At 52.5% G+C, this 18,949-nt stretch overlaps 9 protein-coding genes across 9 annotated transcripts; 6 read left to right on the top strand and 3 right to left on the bottom strand.

Moving 5' to 3' along the window:
• Window positions 1-194: 194 nt before the first annotated feature.
• P152DRAFT_504607 (uncharacterized protein) lies at window positions 195-1,669 on the bottom strand (the record flags this gene model as incomplete). Its single annotated transcript, XM_033682382.1, has 5 exons — window positions 1,395-1,669; window positions 1,078-1,335; window positions 850-999; window positions 358-776; window positions 195-321 (listed from the first exon to the last, which is right to left on the bottom strand). Exons 2-5 carry the CDS (start codon window positions 1,234-1,236, stop codon window positions 195-197), a joined length of 855 nt encoding a protein of 284 aa, XP_033538941.1. The 5' UTR covers window positions 1,237-1,335; window positions 1,395-1,669.
• Window positions 1,620-3,569, top strand: P152DRAFT_453890 (uncharacterized protein). The gene has a single exon (XM_033678475.1). It carries the CDS (start codon window positions 1,757-1,759, stop codon window positions 3,068-3,070), a length of 1,314 nt encoding a protein of 437 aa, XP_033538940.1. The 5' UTR covers window positions 1,620-1,756; the 3' UTR covers window positions 3,071-3,569.
• A 1,669-nt stretch (window positions 3,570-5,238) lies between these two features.
• On the top strand, window positions 5,239-8,105 carry P152DRAFT_453887 (uncharacterized protein). The gene is made up of 2 exons (XM_033678474.1): window positions 5,239-6,011; window positions 6,087-8,105. Exons 1-2 carry the CDS (start codon window positions 5,627-5,629, stop codon window positions 7,787-7,789), a joined length of 2,088 nt encoding a protein of 695 aa, XP_033538939.1. The 5' UTR covers window positions 5,239-5,626; the 3' UTR covers window positions 7,790-8,105.
• P152DRAFT_14934 (uncharacterized protein) lies at window positions 7,849-10,791 on the bottom strand. The gene is made up of 3 exons (XM_033673919.1): window positions 10,115-10,791; window positions 8,168-10,063; window positions 7,849-8,114 (listed from the first exon to the last, which is right to left on the bottom strand). Exons 1-3 carry the CDS (start codon window positions 10,709-10,711, stop codon window positions 7,908-7,910), a joined length of 2,700 nt encoding a protein of 899 aa, XP_033538938.1. The 5' UTR covers window positions 10,712-10,791; the 3' UTR covers window positions 7,849-7,907.
• A 317-nt stretch (window positions 10,792-11,108) lies between these two features.
• P152DRAFT_453885 (Translin) lies at window positions 11,109-12,601 on the top strand. The gene is made up of 3 exons (XM_033678473.1): window positions 11,109-11,525; window positions 11,579-11,596; window positions 11,657-12,601. Exons 1-3 carry the CDS (start codon window positions 11,362-11,364, stop codon window positions 12,354-12,356), a joined length of 882 nt encoding a protein of 293 aa, XP_033538937.1. The 5' UTR covers window positions 11,109-11,361; the 3' UTR covers window positions 12,357-12,601.
• On the bottom strand, window positions 12,127-13,407 carry P152DRAFT_14931 (uncharacterized protein). The gene has a single exon (XM_033673918.1). The coding sequence runs from the start codon at window positions 13,031-13,033 to the stop codon at window positions 12,392-12,394; it is 642 nt and encodes a 213-aa protein (XP_033538936.1). The 5' UTR covers window positions 13,034-13,407; the 3' UTR covers window positions 12,127-12,391.
• Window positions 12,711-14,653, top strand: P152DRAFT_14908 (uncharacterized protein). The gene is made up of 4 exons (XM_033673917.1): window positions 12,711-12,983; window positions 13,043-13,267; window positions 13,320-13,451; window positions 13,502-14,653. Exons 2-4 carry the CDS (start codon window positions 13,123-13,125, stop codon window positions 14,437-14,439), a joined length of 1,215 nt encoding a protein of 404 aa, XP_033538935.1. The 5' UTR covers window positions 12,711-12,983; window positions 13,043-13,122; the 3' UTR covers window positions 14,440-14,653.
• A 609-nt stretch (window positions 14,654-15,262) lies between these two features.
• P152DRAFT_453883 (uncharacterized protein) lies at window positions 15,263-17,968 on the top strand. The gene is made up of 2 exons (XM_033678472.1): window positions 15,263-15,600; window positions 15,657-17,968. Exons 1-2 carry the CDS (start codon window positions 15,325-15,327, stop codon window positions 17,778-17,780), a joined length of 2,400 nt encoding a protein of 799 aa, XP_033538934.1. The 5' UTR covers window positions 15,263-15,324; the 3' UTR covers window positions 17,781-17,968.
• Window positions 17,969-18,245: 277 nt separating this feature from the next.
• On the top strand, window positions 18,246-18,672 carry P152DRAFT_14864 (uncharacterized protein). Its single transcript, XM_033673915.1, has one exon. The coding sequence runs from the start codon at window positions 18,374-18,376 to the stop codon at window positions 18,599-18,601; it is 228 nt and encodes a 75-aa protein (XP_033538933.1). The 5' UTR covers window positions 18,246-18,373; the 3' UTR covers window positions 18,602-18,672.
• Window positions 18,673-18,949: the final 277 nt, after the last annotated feature.

Raw genomic sequence — 18,949 nt, 5'->3', positions numbered from 1 at the left:
TCCGTCAATACGCGTATTTCCAAAGCGCAAACATCCATAGCCTGTGACACGTGTAAAATGGTGTTGATCATCGCGAAACGCGTAGCAATACCAACGCTTGGGAGCTCACTTGCGCTCCCTGTTGCTACTTGGAGCGTCTAGCAAATTAGAAGTATAACTAGATGTTTAGATGGCTTGTGCATAAATCGATGGTTTCACAAACGTGGCCGCGGTTGACTACCACTTGGGGTATCTCGAATCGCCTTCACGACTTGATCCACGCGATCCAACACCCAGATATTGCCCTCATCACTCGCCAGCCACTCGACCCCTTTCGTCCGCCTCTCTGCCTCCGCTTTATCCCCTTCCCCCGCTAACTGCAAGTCACCCTTCCACGTCCCATCAACCCACCCTTTCCGAAGTCCAAACAGGTGGCTAATCACCTGCGGCGCCACTCCTCCCTGTGCTCTCAATGCCGCAATTGCAACGATGGACGTGGCCATTCGTCCCACGCGCCCGAGGCCGGCTCTACCTTCCAAGGGCGGGTCGTTCAGCAGGGCTCCGTAGTGGCTGTTGATGATGTGGACGGGGAGGTCCGGATGGGAGGCAGCAAGCTTGTCGAGGAGCCTCTTGTCGAGCTCGGCGTAGATGCTGGACCAGAGGGCAAGGCCTCGCGCGCGAATCTGCTCGATGTTGGAAGACGTTGGGGTGCGGGAAGACGACGTGGTCATTTGAGATAAGATTTGGTCCGGGAGGAAGTCGTGGAAGTAGTTTAGTAAGTTAATTGTCCGTGGAATCTAGGACTCGGTTAGAGAACGTCCTTTAAATGCGTCCACCGCGTCGATTAATCGACAGTATGAGGAGACTTACTCCATTGAAGGATATGCATTTAAGACCGACTTCCCGCATGAACTCCGCGGTGTTGACTTTATCCTTTACGGAGCTCGGCGACTGCTCCGTCGCCACTTCGAACAGTGCGGTCAAACTCTCAGGGGAGTTCATCGTCATGGTCGCCGCGGTCTACCATCGCGCAGCCCCTCTTAGCCCCAACAGCCCAACCACATGCGGAACTGCATATATTGAAACACGGAGACTCACTGCAAGCGCCAGCCACGATGGCCGACCCACGTTTTTTCGCGCCGCATCGCGCGCAATGTCTTCGTAAACGGAGCGGATATGGGACGGGGCGGGGATGATGTTTGGTCGGGCATGGGGCGCGTTGATCAATGTCCGAAGGGCGGGAGAGAGTTTGGACATGTTGAAGAACGGAGGGGAAATAATGACTTGAATATCCTTCTCTTAAAAACGCGTTCAGTCTCTACCTCTCTCAGATAGTATATGTCAATGCCAGAAGCTCTACTGAAGTTTAGCCGTACTCTTAGACTTGAAACCTTAAATGAACATCGCATTCTCACCATATCATATTAGCCCGTGTCAAACGTCATCGACCAATTACTAATTGAATTAATTATCGATATATACTAGTTAGTAGATATCATGAAATAGATATCATGAAGTAGTGTTCGGAGAGACAGAAGAGGTTCTTAGTCATCCCAAGGAGTCTCCCGGCTCCCCCAATCCGCGGGGTGATGTGAACGGGCCGAGGATCCAGCCAATCTTTCGGTCTTCAGTTTGTACTGTGTAAACAAAGAACAGAATATCTTGATTGTGGTTATTCAACAGCCATAGTCCTCGCCTAAACGTAAAAGAGGGCACGCAAGTCGACCTCACGATTTAAATCAACCCGAAATCGTGAAGCGGTCCCCACCACAATCCAATGGCCCCAGCCTTCCCCGCACGCGACTCCATACTCCTCCTCCCCCCTCCCCCTCAACCACCAAGTTTCCAGTCTCTCCGCGCCACCTACGAGACGTCCCTCAAATCAGTCCTCCGCTCTGTCAACTCCCCATCCCGCACCTCCACTCTCGACATCGCGCTACCCCTCCCCTTCCTCTACGGCGCGTCGCGGACGCCACGCTCGGTGCTGTATCGGCAGACGCAGGATGCGGTGGCGGGGCTCTACAAGCTGATCGTGGTGGCTGCGGCACAGGAAGGGGTGGATATCAATCCGGATGTGGATGGCGATGGGGAGGGGCAGGGGGGAGTGGATGTGCGGATATTGCTGGTTGCGGAGCCGAGACGAACGGGGCCGAGGGATCAGGGTGGGTGGTTTGGGGAGGTTGGGGTAGTGGTGGAGTTGGAGACTCTGGCGCGCAGTGGAAGGCGGTGGGAAGTGGTTTGGGGAGTTGATGGCGAGGATGGAGAGACGATATTGCGCCGGTTTGTTGAGAAGAGGAGGGAGCTCTCCAGATTTGCCGTGAGAAGAGTTGGGGGGGGGATAGTACAAGTTGCATCCACGGGTGAAGCGGAGGCTCCAAGAGTTGGGTTGGGCGAACGACGGAAGCACTATGCGTCCGTTGTTGGGGGAACATTCGATCATATTCATATCGGACACAAGCTTCTACTGACCATGACCGCGTTCATGGTCGACGAGCTCGATACCGATCAACAGACCGAGAGGAGCGTTACGATCGGCATCACTAATGATGCGCTGCTGGCGAACAAGAAGTACGCAGAGCTATTACAGAGCTGGGATGCCCGACGGGTCGCGGTGGAACGGTTCCTCATCGGCATCATGGACTATCGGCCGACATCACCAGCATCGCTCTTATCGGAGTCGCCCAGCGATTTACACGTCCAACATATCAATCAACCCGGACCGAACGGCCACGCATGGAACGTCACTCTCGTCGCCCCAACCCACGCAGCCCAACCCGCTGGAGACATCACCTTGAAACTCGTGGAGATCGGCGATCCTTTCGGTCCCACAATCACCGAGCCGGGCGTGAGCGTGCTGGTGATCTCTGCCGAGACGCGGTCGGGAGGTGCGGCCGTCAACCAGAAACGACGGGAGAAGGGGTGGGCGGACATGGAGGTGCTCGAGGTGGATGTGTTGGACTCGGGGGAGGTTGAAGATGATGGGCGACATAAGGATGCGAGCGGGAGAGATATGCGGGCGAGCTTTGAGGGGAAGCTGAGTAGCACCGAGATACGAAAGGAGAGGGCGACGAGGGGGAGGAGCAAGGTATAGCCTACAGTAGCTGGGATGGGAACGCACACAATTGATCGGTCATTCCACTAGATACGATGCTGAGTTGCCGAAATAGGTGGTGGCATGGTGTATCTTTCCCAACAGAGCGAGCAAGAGGAGCAATGCGGTATGTCATCTGGCTGGGATGGACTGTTGAATGGGGGCGGCCGAGGCATTCGAGAGTTCTCGTTTCACTGTGGAGTCGGGACATAAGCGTACACGAAGTTGCATGGTGGTACTTTGGTTGAGTACCTACATCCTTAGCCTCGCAGGAGGATGTTCTGGATGGAACTGAAGGATGTGCCGACGCTCAACAGCTGGGAATCAAAGCATCGGGGAAGCATGGGAATGCAGGAAATGCAGTCTAAGGCAACAATTACCACTTCCTCGGGCGACAAGGCCGCAATAAGCGAGTTCGGCCGACCAGACCAGACCATTCCTTATAGAGGGGACTTGATACAGCACCTAAATGACCTATTATTTAATAATACAGCACCGAATACGGTACTGTGCAACCACCAGTGACAAGTTGAAGCTGTTTACGTATCCGATTAGATGTCAAACTTGTCACGTTTCACACCCGTCAGTCACCAGCACAACGATTCCTGCAAATCTCCAATAGTTCTCGTGGAGCCATGTAATTGATGAGATTGCCATTGTCCTCCATCCGACACATCGATCTCTCATCATCGGACTATCAGCGGATGCGCATCTTTATAGCCAATCAGCACCCAATCTACAATCGACCATGCCGCCCAAGGCGACCCCAGTCCACCAAAGCATCCTTAGCCAACTCTCACGATTGGAGAAGAAGCTGCCACGGAAGCGGTGCAGCCAGGGAGCAGCAAAATGCTCGCCGCCGGCCCATTCGGCGACCGCTCACCGTCTCTCAAGAATGAAGAATGATTACCTGGGACGGCTCACTTGGGACGGCTCACCTGGAAATCGAGAGAGACGATGGCACCACGGGAATCAGACTGGCATATGCAGCCAACCCGTTAGTTCTGAGCAATAGTATCTGCAAGTTTGGGTGGAAGTGCATGACGTGCTGCTGCACTGCTTTCCGAAAAATATATCCTTCGCGGCTTGGGGCGACGGGATCGGAGAGGTCAAGAGCTGGAATTCGCGGTTTCGGCCACCACCATTCGTGGATGCTAAAAAGCAAGCAACGGCCAATATCCCCTCGCAGGTGGTGGGATGGAGTGAAGATGGAGGACGATAACGGCGGTCAAATCGCTCACAAATGGCTGGCATCGGAATTAAGAGGATGGATTAAGGTCAGTCGATCAACCCGCGTGGCCCATCTCGGGCGACGATCCCCGCCATACAGTTACGGTCTTGCAGGGGACTGAGGGGTCGAGGGCATGTTTCTTCTTCAACAAATTCGTCATCAACTCCTCGCATTCCCATCCTTTTGCGCCCTCCAGAGGCAATGGCCCGTGAAATCCTCTCGTTCGCTCATCGCTGTCCATTCTAGCGGATCGATGCATCTCTAACCGGTCTAGCAGCAACCCGGCGCTGGCACGACGACATCACACTATCCCTCTCGGCCCATCCACCGGCTGTTCCCCGTTGGATGAAACCCCTGTCTGTACGTTGATGTACTGCACCACTCAAATTCATCCAAGACTCTTTGTCCAGTGGCTCTTGCGGAACGGCCAGGCCCTCCCGCTCATACACGCATACGGGAACAATCATGTGATTAGAGGCATTGTCCTGATTGGCACGCGAAAGGCCTGCAAATCGAATCTCAACACCTCTTTATCCCCTCTCCGTGCCTAGCATCAGTTCGCACGGGAGCCATCTTCCCCTCTTCTCGACCCTCTCCCACTTGACCTTGCTTTCTTGTCCATTTTCTCGAGCAACTGAGAAGGCCAGGAGTTTAATGTCCGTTTGCGACGCTGGGCCATTGGGAACGCCACCAACACGTGTCGTCTGTCTGATTGCCCCGATTCTCGCCCTCCGTTGTTGCCCATACACATAGCTGTGCCTCCTGTGCCTAAGGGGATCCTGGCAACGGAGCTTCCACGTTGCGAATGTCCACCTGAAAGTATGACATGTTCGGGAGGCTAGCTTCTTTGTAAGATTTGCCTTGTTTCCAACCTTCGAATCTGGTGTCTGCACTGATCCAGCCGCTGACGAGAATCTTTTGGTCCCACCAGCAGCATCGGGCCCGGACTGTGCGATTTTGTTTCAGTGTCTTGAGATGACAGTGATTCCGACAGTGTCAGGTCGCTATGCCACATAGCATGGTTTGTGCCCTACCGAGATTTTGTACAACATTGGCATCAGCGCTGTTTGCGCGGCGGTTCCACGGGCTTTCCGACTGATCTCGAGTATCGATTATTACAACCCTTCCGCGGAACTCGATCATCGTGACGGTTTTCTTCCCCGCAACGAAAGATTCGATTCGGACCTCGAGTTTGCTTCCTCGCTGGATTGCCTATTTCCTCCGATTTTGGTCCTCTCCCAGTCACTCGCTTCAGAATATCTCCAACTCCTGGTGATATCCCTGGATCCATGGTCTGGACTTGATTGACCTACACTTGATTCAATATGAAGGATCGCGCTCTCGAAGCTCTGGATAACCATGACGATCCAGCGCCCGTCCTACGGCTGTCGACGGAGCTTTTGGACCACATCTTGGACTTTCTTGCATCAGACCGCCCCCGGCTTATCGAGCTCGATAAGCGAGCATACCTGTCGCAGGAGTCGTTCAGTCACCCGCCGCCACGGGAGCCCGATGCGCTTACTACATTAGCTGCATTTCGGCTCACTTGTAGGCGCTTCTCCGAACTAGGTGCGGTCCGTCAGTATGCCCGTGTGACGACCAGGTTCACCGTAGCGGGTTTCAATCGCCTGGAAGCCATTGCGCGGAGCCCTAATGTCGCCAAACATGTCATCAAGTTCAGTTATATGGTCCCATACTTCTATGTATTCGGTGTGTAATGCATTCACTTTCCCTGACGCAGATAATGCGATTATCACAACCATGAGACTAAATGTTCTCTGTTAGATTCTTCCAACCCAAGCTCTGAATTATCGCGCTCATCCCTCGCAACCCAAGTGGATGGCGCAGGGAACGTCTTTGATCTAGGTGACATCGCAACCGAACCGTTTTTGACGAGACTAAAGGAGCAACGGAACATCATTGACTCCAGACGAGACGAGTATGTGCTTCGTACGGCAATGGATAACTTTAGGAGCCTGCAGCAGATCCAAATATTGCGCGTTCAGGATCAGGTCGATCGGAACCTCATGGCTCGACTCCGGAGTGCTCAAAACGGGCCACCTTTAGGAATCAACGGACCGCCCAATGGGCTCAACGGCATCCATGGACAGACTGCGCATCCCCAATTGAACATCGGTCTACGTTGGGCAGAAGCCTGCTCGCACTCAACGCAGACCATTGGCGCGGCTCTGATCGCAACAAAGAACCCGTGTTCAACACTGAGCAGTCCGATGCTGAGTCCGCAAAGTGCCATCTCTCTGTCTCAATATGTTGGCGAAGACCCGACCAACATGAGCGTCCCCGAAGATCTTGGGCAGTTACTGAGTCGACTGACCAGTCTTGAATTGCACTTCGACGCAACCGACGTCACTTCGACTCCCGATGTGCCGAACGGACAACCCGTGCATTTCCCATTGGATTTGGATGCCAAGATCGAGCACCTTTCGAAACTATTCAAGAACTTCTTCCACGCAGCGACGGCGATGCGCGCCATACATCTGGGGTTTCCCTCGACAAGGCCGCTCACGATAGCCCTAGAGTCAGTATTTCATAATGTAACGTGGCCCGACCTCATCGCGTTTGGGATCCAGAGTTGGAAATTGCACTCGCATGAGATTCGCGACTTCGCGGCTCGACATCCACGTCTGAAGGGTCTTCGACTCCGCGATGTGCTGCTCATGAGGCCTCGCCAACAGCTGGATGAAGTGGTGCAGGGATCAGCGGGCATCACACCATCCTACACGCCATCTTACACCCCGACATACGAGGATCAATTCAGGCAGCGCGACAAACAGCCATTCGATACGAAGTCTGACGATACGAAGTGGGAGTTCATTCTACAGTACCTTCGCTGTAATATGGAGCATCTCAAATGGTGTTCGCTCCGGCGCATCGACTATGCGCATAATTGGGATGCGACCCATCGCGGCTTTGACATCAGCGACCCGGAGGACGATCTGGGTACATGGGGCAATGGAATATTTGCGCCCAATGGGTGGATGTTGGTCAGCTCGGATGACAGCACCGACGACGAGCTCACGGATGACGATTATGATAACGATTCGTATGAAACTGACGATCAGAGCAACGGCATTGACGACGAGAATTCCAGCGTACATTACGACACGGAGAGCGACCCTCTGGACGAAGAGGAGCACGGGCTCTCGTTCCCAACCCTCACGACCACACCCGATATCCCCCACCACCACGCTCCAGGGCCATCGAACGCAGCATTCCTGACTAATCATACACCGCTTCCTGCGAACGACCACTCGTCCGACCCACAGTTACTCTCGGAACCGAATTTCCTCAGCAACCATCACAACGATTATTGTACCTGCGGGACGAAGTCGCGCTCCCGAGTCGACTGGCAGGACAACGGCTTGTCCGTCGACAACGCGCAGCGGAAGGTGTGGGAAAAGTTGGCCGTAGGTGGGTGTTCGTACCACGCGCATGCTGGGCTAGGGGGGAGGGTTCCGGGGATTTAGGTTTTCGGCGTCGTCCGCGGATTAGAGCACTTGTTTCTAGGAGTCTACGATTTATGTGGTTGGAAAGGTCGGTCATTTTCCTGTGCGTTTAGAATATGGGTGGTCCTACGTCTGCTTTTTATCCGAAATATAGTCTCAGTTTGTCTAGTGCCTGGGCGCCGACGAGGTGACCGAAGACACGTAGGCGTTCGTGATGGCCCATTCGTGCTAGTGTGTCGAGAGCAATGTCGTCCGACGCGCATGTCGTATCGCGTTCTTGTAGGATGTTCAGGATGGAGAGAGCGGCAAGGGCGTTGATTCCGGCACGACGAAGGACGAGTTCTCCCTGGTGTGCGATAAGTACTTCCTAAATTCAATAACAGATTAAGCTGCTCTTACCTCTGATTCTTCTTCCAATTTCCGGATAGGTATGTTTCGACAATCATCATTAGTCTTGATTACCTCGCCTATTATCGCTCTGGCGGTATCGTCATCATTGCTTCCGCAGATCCAGGCAATGGAAATCCGAGTACCAATGCCTCTCTGCTCTTGCACTGCCCATTTCCGCAACCGAACCAGCTCCTGGGGCTCGTTGGTCGACCGAGTGTGGATCGTCTCATGCACTAGAACCACAAGCTCACCTTCGGCATATCGGGTAGCTACTCTTGAGATCCGACCATGGATGCCAGATTCCCGGCTAGTAAGCTCGGCGCCGGGCAACGCTCGTTGACTGATCTCAAGCACAGTGGATAGAATCACGGCTCTATTTGCACCATAGATTATGTCGGCTTCGTCGGAGAGCCGAACTGGTGACGATGAGGAGAGAAGGTCGCGGTCAAGCAAGGTCAAGTGTGAGGACCAATCGCGCTGGACCATGACCAGAGACGGATAAAGGGTTCGGATCGAACGAACTAGGCCTCGCTTTGACAAGAGGATTGATGAAACGATGACAGCGCGAGGCTCCGAAGGAGTAGGGGGATCGTGCAGTGACTGATAACCCAGCTCGCTATCCCCATGAAACGCTCTGTTTTCATCCTCTTGAAAACCCAGTGGCCACGCATCGCCACCACGCGTTTTCGGCGAACTTTGAGCTTCTACTTCAGCTGCAGAGATCGGGATGGAGACCCCAAGTGACTGGAAATAATTATTGGCGGAGTTTCTCGTAGACATCGAGTGTATCGTAGTTTTCATGTTCTTTTGAGAATTTCGAATCCCGGAGTTCCGACGATCCGTTCCCGTAGCAGACTTTCCGACATTGTCGATACCTTTCCTGCTGTCATGGTCCTGATGGCGTCCATCAAGTTCCACTTTACGTTGCGATGTCAGACAATTGATGTCATCTTCTGCAGCCCATTGGCAACGATCCAAGACGTTTTCATCTCCCCAGCTCATTGCAAGCAAACTTGGCACTTCTGGTTTCCAGGTACACTCTTCGCTCGTACAGGCAGAACCAAGCGTTAGCTGTCGCAAGTAGTTCTCAATATTCACTTTGCTAGTGATTCCCTCGTCGATTGTCACTTTTGAGGCTCTGCCTAGAAATGGTATCCATTTCAGCCTTGTCTCCGTGAGATGTGCACCGTGCCAAGGATTCAACACCTCAGGAGCTTGTTTTTGGATGCTTTTGAGCAGCTTCGATTGTGCAGCAAGCTCGGAAGCTTCGCCTGTTCTGCAACTGCGCAGGCCGTACTCCTCCCAAGGGGCACAGTGCTTCCCATCGTGAACTATGGGAACGGACATCCTATTCGTCGAATCGGCTTCGATAAGCCGCTCATTTTCAGTCATCCTTTTCGCATCGTCGGCTATGGATTGAAATTGCTCGTTCAGAATTGCTTCAAATGGTGATTCGTCAGAAGCGACCATAGGACTTATCGCTGCTGACGGCAACTTCAAATCTGGGTTAGGAACGACGTCTGCAAGAGTGATCTGTTTGAGTCTCTTTGGTGATCGTTCTGAGGAGAATCCAGGAGTCAGAGGTACTTCCATCAATAAGTCGTTTCTCGTTCTTTTCGCAGCCGGAGAGCTTAAGAGCCCGAAAGATGATGGATCACAGTCCAGCTCTTCAGGTCCATCATTTGCCTTCGAGGCTTTGAACTTGAGAAATTGATTCTCAGGCGTCATTGGAAGGATCGTGTCGTTCAGCAGAATCTGCTCCTCAATCATTCGCGCATCTTCTGCCGCAGAATTGGTGCTATGCTCAGACGGAATGGGGACATCGCGTGCAGGAGATGACGGTACATATGGCGAAGGGGATCGACTGAGCGGCAAGAGTGGCGGAGTTAGAGGGCTTTTCAATCCCTTTTAACCACATGTTAGCTGGTCATTGAATTAACCTTGATTCCCTCTTACCATGGTTGATCGCTGGACATCGAAAGGTTCCTCATTTGGCCTCCAGGGCTCCTTGCTGACATATGTTCTCAATGCAAGAAAATCAGTTTTGTCGACCACCAACTTCTCATTCATAATCTTCGAAACCGTCTGCTTCGCCTTGGACTCCGGATCGATGTCTTCAGGCATATCCTGGCAGTCATCCTTCGGTCGCCGTGGGTAATCGAGTTCCGAGAAGGCCGGATCCGTTTTTCTGGAAAAACATAGCATATCATGGTCATTGTCGGTTGTTAGTAAGGGCAACTCAAACATCAATTGCTGAAAGATGCTGTGCTGAGGTCGCGAAAGGATCATTTCGCTGGGTTGATCTGGTTGATGAATCGAGTCTCTGAACATTGCAAGGGAGTCTTTGTCCCAGGATATGCGTTCCTTGAGGGTACCATTGCTGCATAGCTCGTCGAATGTGGGCCCATTAATTGGCATTTGAAGTTCGCGTTCCGAGGGAGACGGGAGATATCGAGCCTCAGAGATTCTCTCATGAGCAAAGTCCTTGGTGATTCCGATTGATTGAGCATATTGTCGAGCGGCAACAACGCTTTCAAACATTCCAGGCGCCATTCCACTCTCCTTGCATAATCTTAACAGCAATGCATGAACATCTTGAAAGCTGGAGGGACTGAGACAAAGGAAGGTGACTTAAACAACCCAAGGCTTCATTGTGCCATACCAGAGGGTTAGTTCCACAGAGACACTGCAAGCCCAGTGGCTGGATCTTGCAGCTAGATGCTACTTATCCTTCGGATGAATGATTCTACACCGCTTATATAGGTGTCGATATACAGTATTCCCACCCAAAGATGTCGATACTCGAAAGAAATAATAGAAAAAGAACCGAGTTCTGTTGACGTTGAAATAAGGTCAAGGCTGCCTGAGGCCTCCCGTATCGTATCCACCTCCTTGTCTGGAATTGTTTCGTTTGAGGTCGGCCATCTCTCGAAGGTACTGTTCATACTATCAGCATTGAATTCAACAATTGCAACCGTGGTCAGGTGTTTGGGAGAAAATCGGCTCCAGGCCATACTGTTGAACCACCTGAGGTGGCACTCCAGCTCTCTATCGAGCGCCACACGTGAATACATCAGTTCCTCGTGAGCTTGATTCGGTTTCTCCAACAGATTCATTTCATCTCGGAGCGTTTACGATCAATTAAATCCCGGGTTTCTCATTTCTACATCCTTCAGTAAAGCAAATTGTTTCAGGCACTTTCCATGTCGAACAAGCGATCGCGTGACGAAGCCGGCATGGATTCAACATCTGACGGCCCATTCCAGTCCATGTTCGAGACATTCAGAGTCGAACTAGACGAGCACCATGCGCGCCGAGAACGAGTGATTAAAGCTTCCAGAGATGTTACTGCAGCGAGTAAGAAGATGTAAGATGTTGCCTTTCTCTAAGCCCTGGTACAGGCGCTGACACTGAACTTAGTATATTCTCATTACAAAGGTATGCCTCTACAGCGGCAGTCTTTATCTCTCCGTTTGAGATACAGTCTGACGATTGAAGAACACGGGAATTGGACCAACCGATCTCTCCCCCAATCAAGAAGACCATTGACCCGCACCTGGACAATATCAAGGCCCAATACAATGGTATCTGTTCAGACCTCCAAGGACTCAATGCCTATCGATATCAATCAAATATATCAGGAGGCCATCAGGAGTTTATGGAGGCATTATCCTTCCAATACTATCTCGAGAACCAAGCTTTGATCCCTTATGAAACGGCGGTGTCCAGCCTCAACTCCTTGGTCGAAGGGGCAAACAAGATCACATTAACCGTCGACGACTACATCCTGGGCATATTCGATATGGTCGGCGAATTGATGAGATTCTGTATTACGGCAATGGCATCGACAGGAAAACTTCCAGCCCGATCAAAACCTCGACGATCGACTAGCAAGAACACGCTGCAGCATTCCGATCGGATGGATGTAGACGATGGTGCCGGAGATGATGTCGGAGATAATGAGCAGGAAGGGAATGTCCTCTCGGACCTCCGACAGCTCCGAGTCGCTCTAGAGGCACTAGATGTTCCGAGGAAGTCGTGGCTCGAGAACCAGGTTCGAAAGAAGATGGGAGTGATGCAAACATGTGTGGAGAAGGTCGAGAAGTCCTTGTACGGGCTCGTTGTGAGGGGAGCAGAAAGGCCTACAGGATGGATGCCAGACATCAATGAGGCCGAAAGGTTGGAGAATCGAGGTTAAGCCCTATCATGTTTCGAGATTATTCTTCCAGCCTTTCAGCAGATGCTGCTGAACTCTGAATGAGGATGATGGTGCGCATAGCCGCAATGGTATGGACCACTACAGGTCTTGGTACGGGAAACAAGGCTGTGGGATCTTGCAATGGGAAAGACACTCTGAATAGGTAACATTCTTATTTCTTGCAGCCTGGCCGCCTGGGTACTTTGTGTATAAATATCAAGGATATATGATCGATTAAGTCGGACGAATGGAATCCTAATATCATATTGTGCAGGGCTTGTTTGGTGCGGTACACATCCCCCACCACACCTGACCGAATATCGCTGCTGATGATGGCATTCTGGTTGGGGAGTTCCACCACCAGCCCTTGATGGTGAAATCTTCCGGTTCACCCACACAACGACCACCTCAGTGAATTTACCAACTTTCACCTTGCCCGTCAGACTATGACCGGCGTTTATCCTTCTAAGTCTCTCATCAACATCTCGGGAACAATGAGCGAAGCGCTTCTTGCACCGTTTCACTCCGTCGGCGCTGACAGCCTGCGCTGAACGGTTCCTACACGCTCGCTTTGCGATAGACAATGCGAGCCAGTGAATATTCGAATTATTTCCCAGAAGAACAACGGTATGGAAACCAATATTCGCTCGTATCGCTTCTTCGGCTCGAAAACTCATTGTTCGCAGAACACCGCGATAACACTTCCCCGCTCGACCTCGACCGCCTTCGGACACCACACGACGGAAGATCTCACCCGCACCTCATCATGGATGTAAAACTCCCCGAGCGTAAGGTCTTCAATTGCATCGTCGATGATACCGCTCTACTTGCCGGCGTCAAGAAAGGCACTCGAGATGGAATACAGCGATGGATCAGCATCGGCGCAATCCGACTCTATGTGCCACTTCACAGTACGCTCGCTGGCTGATGATGGCCGTGCGTTTCGCTAACTGACAGTGACAGCATTGGGAATTCTCGACCAGCTGAAGAAGAAGAACGGTAGGATTGCGGTCGCCGCTAAGGATACCCTCGTTTGGCTCGACGAGATCACTTCCGCTCCCTCTGTGCAAACATCGGGCTCCGTCCAACTACAAGGTACAACTGGGCTGCAGATGTGTTGAGGTTTCGGGGGCTGACACAATCAGGTGGATTCGAAGTATTCGAACGATGGTCGGAAGTGGAGAATTTCCTGCTGCCGCAAACGCTCCTCTCAACTGAGGAAGAAGATTATGACTCGGACGTGCTCACATCGGATGTGGACGGCCTGAGACTTGATGGCGTGTCTGAGCAGGAGTACGATAGCTCTGTCTTGAGCGCAGGCCAGCGCTCGAAGACGCCTTCAATCAAGTCCCAGTATTCCTCCACGAGCCCAGAGGTCCAATATGCCTCACCTCACCAGGAGGCGCCAACGAAGCACGACTCAGTGTCACCATTGGCGGATGCGGACATCCCAAAGCGAACAGTGACGCCTCGCAAGTACAACTACAAGTCGACCATCCCATATCGCCTCCGACCCCTCTTCAACCACGCCCTCTGGCGCATCCACAGAGAAAGCAACCCCGACGAAGCGCTCGCGAACTACATCCTGCTTACCAACGATGCACAAAAGATTCACTTCGCACAGCGCTTCGGCATCCGCGCCAAGCGCCTTGAACAGCTTCGCGAAGTCATCGGTCGGGAGGATCGAGACTACAAGAACCGTCTCGCCTTGTACAAGAAGGAGAACAAACTGCCACGAACTCCCGCAAAACCGAAAGTGCCCGCGAAAATGGAGCCAGCCGTCGATGACGATGAAGAGGTCGTGCTCTTCAAACGGCCGAAATCGCAACAATCCAACGGCAATAATACCCGCGTTTTCGATCCGAACGCATTTGTTCGCGCGCCCCAGCCATCTCGCGGTGGCCGCGGCGGTCGCGGAGCAGGACGGAATCACAGTGGATTCTCGTCTCGTCCACATTCTCGTTCCGGGCCCCCTGCTCCCACGGATTTGACCAAGCCGATCGACCCCGAATCATATGCACGACCGCGTCCCACCGGACGTACCGGTCGCGGTGGACGACAATTGCTTTGGGATCCCAGTTAATCGCGCCCCGAAAGAGGCAACATGTGTTGTCTCGGATCCGAAACACTTTATTCGAATGGACCATTTTCGCTTCAGGGCGTTTACGCACTGCCCACGGCTATAGGCTGTTGAACAAATCGCGTTCCATCCGGATGCTTCAACTTCGATGCCAGCCAGATCAGTACCTTACGAGGAGCCGGATAGATTTAACGTGCCGACACATAAGAGCCACGGAGGCACTGCATTGAGGCACGCCTATCGCATACGTCCAAGACTTAGACCTGATCATCTGCATCATCTGTGTCATCCGTTTGTTCCAGATGCATGACTGGTCGAATCTCCTATACCTCTGCCGCAATGGAGGACCGTTCGCTGACACCGTGTGACGCTGAAAGGAAGGGGCAGGCAGGATATTTAATGGTCAAAGGGGCCATACGGTGAATCCATATCAAAATTGATCATTCCTTTTTTTTTTCAATCGTCCTATCCAGAGCGAAATCCTCAACTTTTTGCTTTCGTCACTTATAGAATGAAAATCGTACCTGACTGGATGAGTGAGAACCATGCAAGTGTGAAAAGTGGTTGAACAGGAGCCTAGTAATTAGGACCAAGCATAAGTCTGGCACTCGATAATCCTCCATGGAGGATCATCAGTACCTAGTGCCCCCAATTGATAGTGCCATTGACCGTCATTCTCCGTACCATTAAATGGGAGAGGTCTGACTGACTCGTCGGACCCCTCCCGATACCTTATCCATGACTCGTACTTCATTGATCCCCTGCCAACCTCTGTTTAACAACAAATGCGAACTCCTCCAACATCAAGTTTTAAGTTGCGTAGCCTATGCAGTACATTTCCAATGAGCAGCCCCTACCATATATGACCTCCTTGAGCCTCGACAATTCATGCCATCCTCGCGCATTGCGCATGGCGACCCTTCGCCCGACCACGCCGACCCCCGGTCAGCCTTCCAGTTCCCTTCGAATGCCCACCTTGTCATCACCACGCAGCGGAACGTGCTCTCCTGGGACAGCGATGGCATCAACAGCATCTTCCAATCCGAATCTTCGGGGATCTTCGCGGCCAAGGAAGTGCGAGATGGAAGTGGGACGCTTGCGGTCGCTGACGGCCAGTCACTGGTATTGCAGACGGAGCGCAGTTATCGGCCAAAAGGGATAGAGGCATGTCGAGCACATTATCATAACTAGAAAGGCCAGTTTGACTAATAGTTGGGCAGGGCAATATCCGTCTACTAGAATTTGCGGAAAATTCAAGACAGCTTTACTTCACGACGAATCTTCATAATGCGGTGGAGTGCTATTCAATCCAGGAGTCGCGATTGCTGGCCCCTGCGCATACCCATCCGTCCCCGCCGACCGTCCTCGCGCTGTCGCGGAATTCCCAGCTCCTGCTATCGGCATCCGAGTCTCCGCCGACGATATACCTGCAGAACCTACTCCTTGGAGGACGGCCTTTCCTATTTCAGCCCGGTGTATCAGATACTCCGGTTTCCACCGCGTCATTCCACCCTGAGCGGCCGCAGGTGTTCCTCCTTTCCTTCAAAGACGGCTCGTTGGCGGCATATGACGCTTCCCGGTTAGTCCGCATGGATGCCCGCGCATCCGCGCAGTCTCATATAGCCAAGCAAGGACGTGGAGGAGAGATTGGCCGGTTTGCCCAGCTGCACACTGTCGCACGGCATGGGAGTGCGCTCTCCGGTATCGTGGGCGTGAAGTTCTTACCGGGGCATCGGAGTCGTGCGGTAACGGTCGGCTGCGATGGAAAATGCAGGATAGTGAATTTCGATTACGGTGGGAAGATATTGAAGACCTGGCATGTGCAGGGACCGGGGACGTCGCTGTCACTCCTCCCGGAGAAGTGGGACGAGAAAAGGCACTTGGCAGCTTCGACTCGGAGAACAGGCTCGAGGACCATCGGTGATGGAGTGTCTCAAGAAAAGATGGTGATTGCTGTCGGGCGACAAGATGGGAAGGTGTTGCTGTTCAGTTCAGATGGACACTGTCTTTGTGAGAAGGTCATCAACCCTGATGGCGGCAGGATCATCGATGTGGAATGGATCCAGGGGGAGTCAGCAAAGGTTCCTCCAGGATCGGCACGACGTGCTCAGAACATGGCGGAAGAAATAGTCGACATTACGGTTGCTCCGGAAAACACGAAAAGCTTCGGAACTATAGTACGGTCCCCGACTGGCTCCCATACATCTTCGAACCCCTTTCCTGGCTGTCATCAGCTCCAGGCAGCCGCACCAGCTGGATTAGAAGACGAAACCACTGGGTTACCAGAACCGAATACAACAATCAAACACACTACCAGTGCGAACATGCACGCTTTACTTCCTCCTATGCCAGGGAACCATTACATGGACCTCTTCTCGCCCGTTAAAGGCGAGGTCGTCCGGCGTAAATCGAAATCGCCTCCGAAACGAAGCAGCCGCGCCCGTCCGCGTCCACGGATCTCGAGCACCACATTTTTGGACGAAGACGAGCCGAGCCAAAGTAATGCCGATCGAATAGCGCTTGGTCCAGCTACCGGAAATGGTACAAACCTGAAGTATTCTCCCATCCCCTCTCCCATCAGAAATACACCTGCGAAGGGCTCTCCCCTCAAGCCACCTCACAAGGTCAATCGCAAGCGGACCCTCGCGTACCGCGTACCGGGCAGATATGTCAGCTCGGGAAGCAGCCAGCCCTCTGGATCGAGTGTGAGCTCGAAGACTAGCAATATCCTCGCCGATTTAAGGCGTGCCGGTGCTGGCGAGGGCAGTAGTCGATCTCTCTTCGCTCCGTACATTGAACGACGGGTCTCACAGGCCAGTAGCTCTAGAAACAGCCCTCTGGTGCCAACTCTACCTCCTTCCAGACCGCAGTCAACCACCGTCTCTTTCCATAACGGCCGTGACGCGTGTCCTCCAGAAGCTCCTCCTGTATCCGACGACCTCTGGCTCACTGACCTTGACTCAGATCCTGAAACCGGGTATACTCGTCACACGTCTTTTCTCCAGAGAAGATCCAACCGCACACATAAATACCGTCGCACGTCATCAGGGCAGTCTCCACGCATGTCTTCGCAAGATACGCCACCTTTCGCGTCATTGACTACCGGTGGTGGACGGTCAAATGCTGCCAGCCCAACTGATGCATTGTACTATGAAAGGGATGAAATTGAGGATAACTGCGTCCCCATTGGCAACGATGCCAGTTACGAGGCCAGCACGGAAAAGACTTGCACATGCAAAGGAGAGTATTGTGGAGAGTTGCGAGAGACCATCGCTGGGTTGCGCAGCAAAATCAGGGTCTTAGAAGGCGATATGCAGCGTTTAAAAGGAGAGCGGGCAGCATAAAGATAGAGAGCATCTAGAGCTCGGCACGGATACACGGATATCGCGGAGCATTCGTGGATATGGCCTATCCGGATAATTATCTGTCAAATCGTTGCGGATACGGATATAGATCTGATTATTCGCGGATATCCGTCTGATCCGCCAAGAGGTAAAATCGACTATTTATAACTATTTACATGAAGAGTAATGGGAATCCAACAATACGAGCATCCTCATAGTTCCAGCAGTTAGAGAATGCCTCCGTATATCCAGCATATCCCGCCCTCCGCTGAAGAGTCGTTCGACTGCCACACTGGATGTCAGAATCGCGAGATAATCCCGTGCTGCCGCGCTCATGACCAGATATTCTGCAACATGTCGTGCCCACCACTTAAAGAGTCATTGTTCATCATGATCCGTATCGACTTGCGCAACTCCAGAGTCGAAATACCGGTCCACATCCGATAAAGGAGCGACGTCCCGCTGTACAATTTGTAGCATCTTACTTGTGTGGGGTCAGAGTAATCCGGTCAAATCGTGTACAGGCCCTAACAACCACGAGACGCGTCAAAACGACTCTAGATCTTAGATGATCAATATCTTCATTAATCTTGATGATGGAACGCTCAATTTTGGGTGAAATTAGCGGCAATCGGCGTAAGCATGCAGATCTTACGCCAGAACAGCGATCCGCAATCATTGCAATGGTTGACGCGGGCCTAATGTCTAAGCGAGCCATTGCGCGTGAGGTCGGATGCTCGCCCTCAACCGTCGACTATACAATTGACCAAGGCACCCCGTCCAAGTCGACCGTCAAACCCGCGCTCCGGGGGTCCAAATAATACCGCAAATGGCGTATGCGTAAGAAGATCCAATTAACGGAAGAGGGAGCCCGTAAACGGCTCGAATTCGCAAGGTACTGGCTTCCTAAAATCGAGCAATTGATTGCTAGTCTAACTGTGCTATAGCCCTGCTTTACCCCGCTAATCGCTCATCGTATAGGACATCGAGTTTTCCGATGAATCAAGCGTCCAGAACCGGCCGCACCCCCTATGTTGGGTCTTTTGCCTTCCGGAGGACCATTTCAAGAAAGATACAGTCCATAACGGCGAACATGTGAAGGCTGAGATATCGATAATGGTCTGGGGTTGTATATCGAGGCGTGGCAAGAGCGAGTTGATCATTATGGA

This window comes from Eremomyces bilateralis (assembly GCF_010015585.1).
Source record: "Eremomyces bilateralis CBS 781.70 unplaced genomic scaffold P152scaffold_1, whole genome shotgun sequence".
In the NCBI taxonomy this organism is placed as follows: Eukaryota; Fungi; Ascomycota; class Dothideomycetes; order Eremomycetales; family Eremomycetaceae; genus Eremomyces; species Eremomyces bilateralis.
The sequence above is the reverse complement of the archived record's forward strand: the minus strand, read 5'-3'. Positions and strand labels throughout refer to the sequence as shown.

Excerpts from the sequence above, each read along its gene's own strand:
- P152DRAFT_453890 (XM_033678475.1), top strand. The coding sequence starts at position 1,757 with ATGGCCCCAGCCTTCCCCGCACGCGACTCCATACTCCTCCTCCCCCCT.
- P152DRAFT_453887 (XM_033678474.1), top strand. The coding sequence starts at position 5,627 with ATGAAGGATCGCGCTCTCGAAGCTCTGGATAACCATGACGATCCAGCG. Across the intron at positions 6,012-6,086 it reads CCCATACTTCTATGTATTCG|ATTCTTCCAACCCAAGCTCT; the intron begins GTGTGTAATGCA and ends GTTCTCTGTTAG.
- P152DRAFT_14934 (XM_033673919.1), bottom strand. The coding sequence starts at position 10,711 with ATGGCGCCTGGAATGTTTGAAAGCGTTGTTGCCGCTCGACAATATGCT. Across the intron at positions 10,064-10,114 it reads ATGTCCAGCGATCAACCATG|GGATTGAAAAGCCCTCTAAC; the intron begins GTAAGAGGGAAT and ends TGTGGTTAAAAG. Across the intron at positions 8,115-8,167 it reads AATTGGAAGAAGAATCAGAG|GGAGAACTCGTCCTTCGTCG; the intron begins GTAAGAGCAGCT and ends ATCGCACACCAG.
- P152DRAFT_453885 (XM_033678473.1), top strand. The coding sequence starts at position 11,362 with ATGTCGAACAAGCGATCGCGTGACGAAGCCGGCATGGATTCAACATCT.
- P152DRAFT_14931 (XM_033673918.1), bottom strand. The coding sequence starts at position 13,033 with ATGAGTTTTCGAGCCGAAGAAGCGATACGAGCGAATATTGGTTTCCAT.
- P152DRAFT_14908 (XM_033673917.1), top strand. The coding sequence starts at position 13,123 with ATGGATGTAAAACTCCCCGAGCGTAAGGTCTTCAATTGCATCGTCGAT. Across the intron at positions 13,268-13,319 it reads ACTCTATGTGCCACTTCACA|CATTGGGAATTCTCGACCAG; the intron begins GTACGCTCGCTG and ends TGACAGTGACAG. Across the intron at positions 13,452-13,501 it reads GGGCTCCGTCCAACTACAAG|GTGGATTCGAAGTATTCGAA; the intron begins GTACAACTGGGC and ends TGACACAATCAG.
- P152DRAFT_453883 (XM_033678472.1), top strand. The coding sequence starts at position 15,325 with ATGCCATCCTCGCGCATTGCGCATGGCGACCCTTCGCCCGACCACGCC. Across the intron at positions 15,601-15,656 it reads ATCGGCCAAAAGGGATAGAG|GGCAATATCCGTCTACTAGA; the intron begins GCATGTCGAGCA and ends ATAGTTGGGCAG.
- P152DRAFT_14864 (XM_033673915.1), top strand. The coding sequence starts at position 18,374 with ATGATGGAACGCTCAATTTTGGGTGAAATTAGCGGCAATCGGCGTAAG.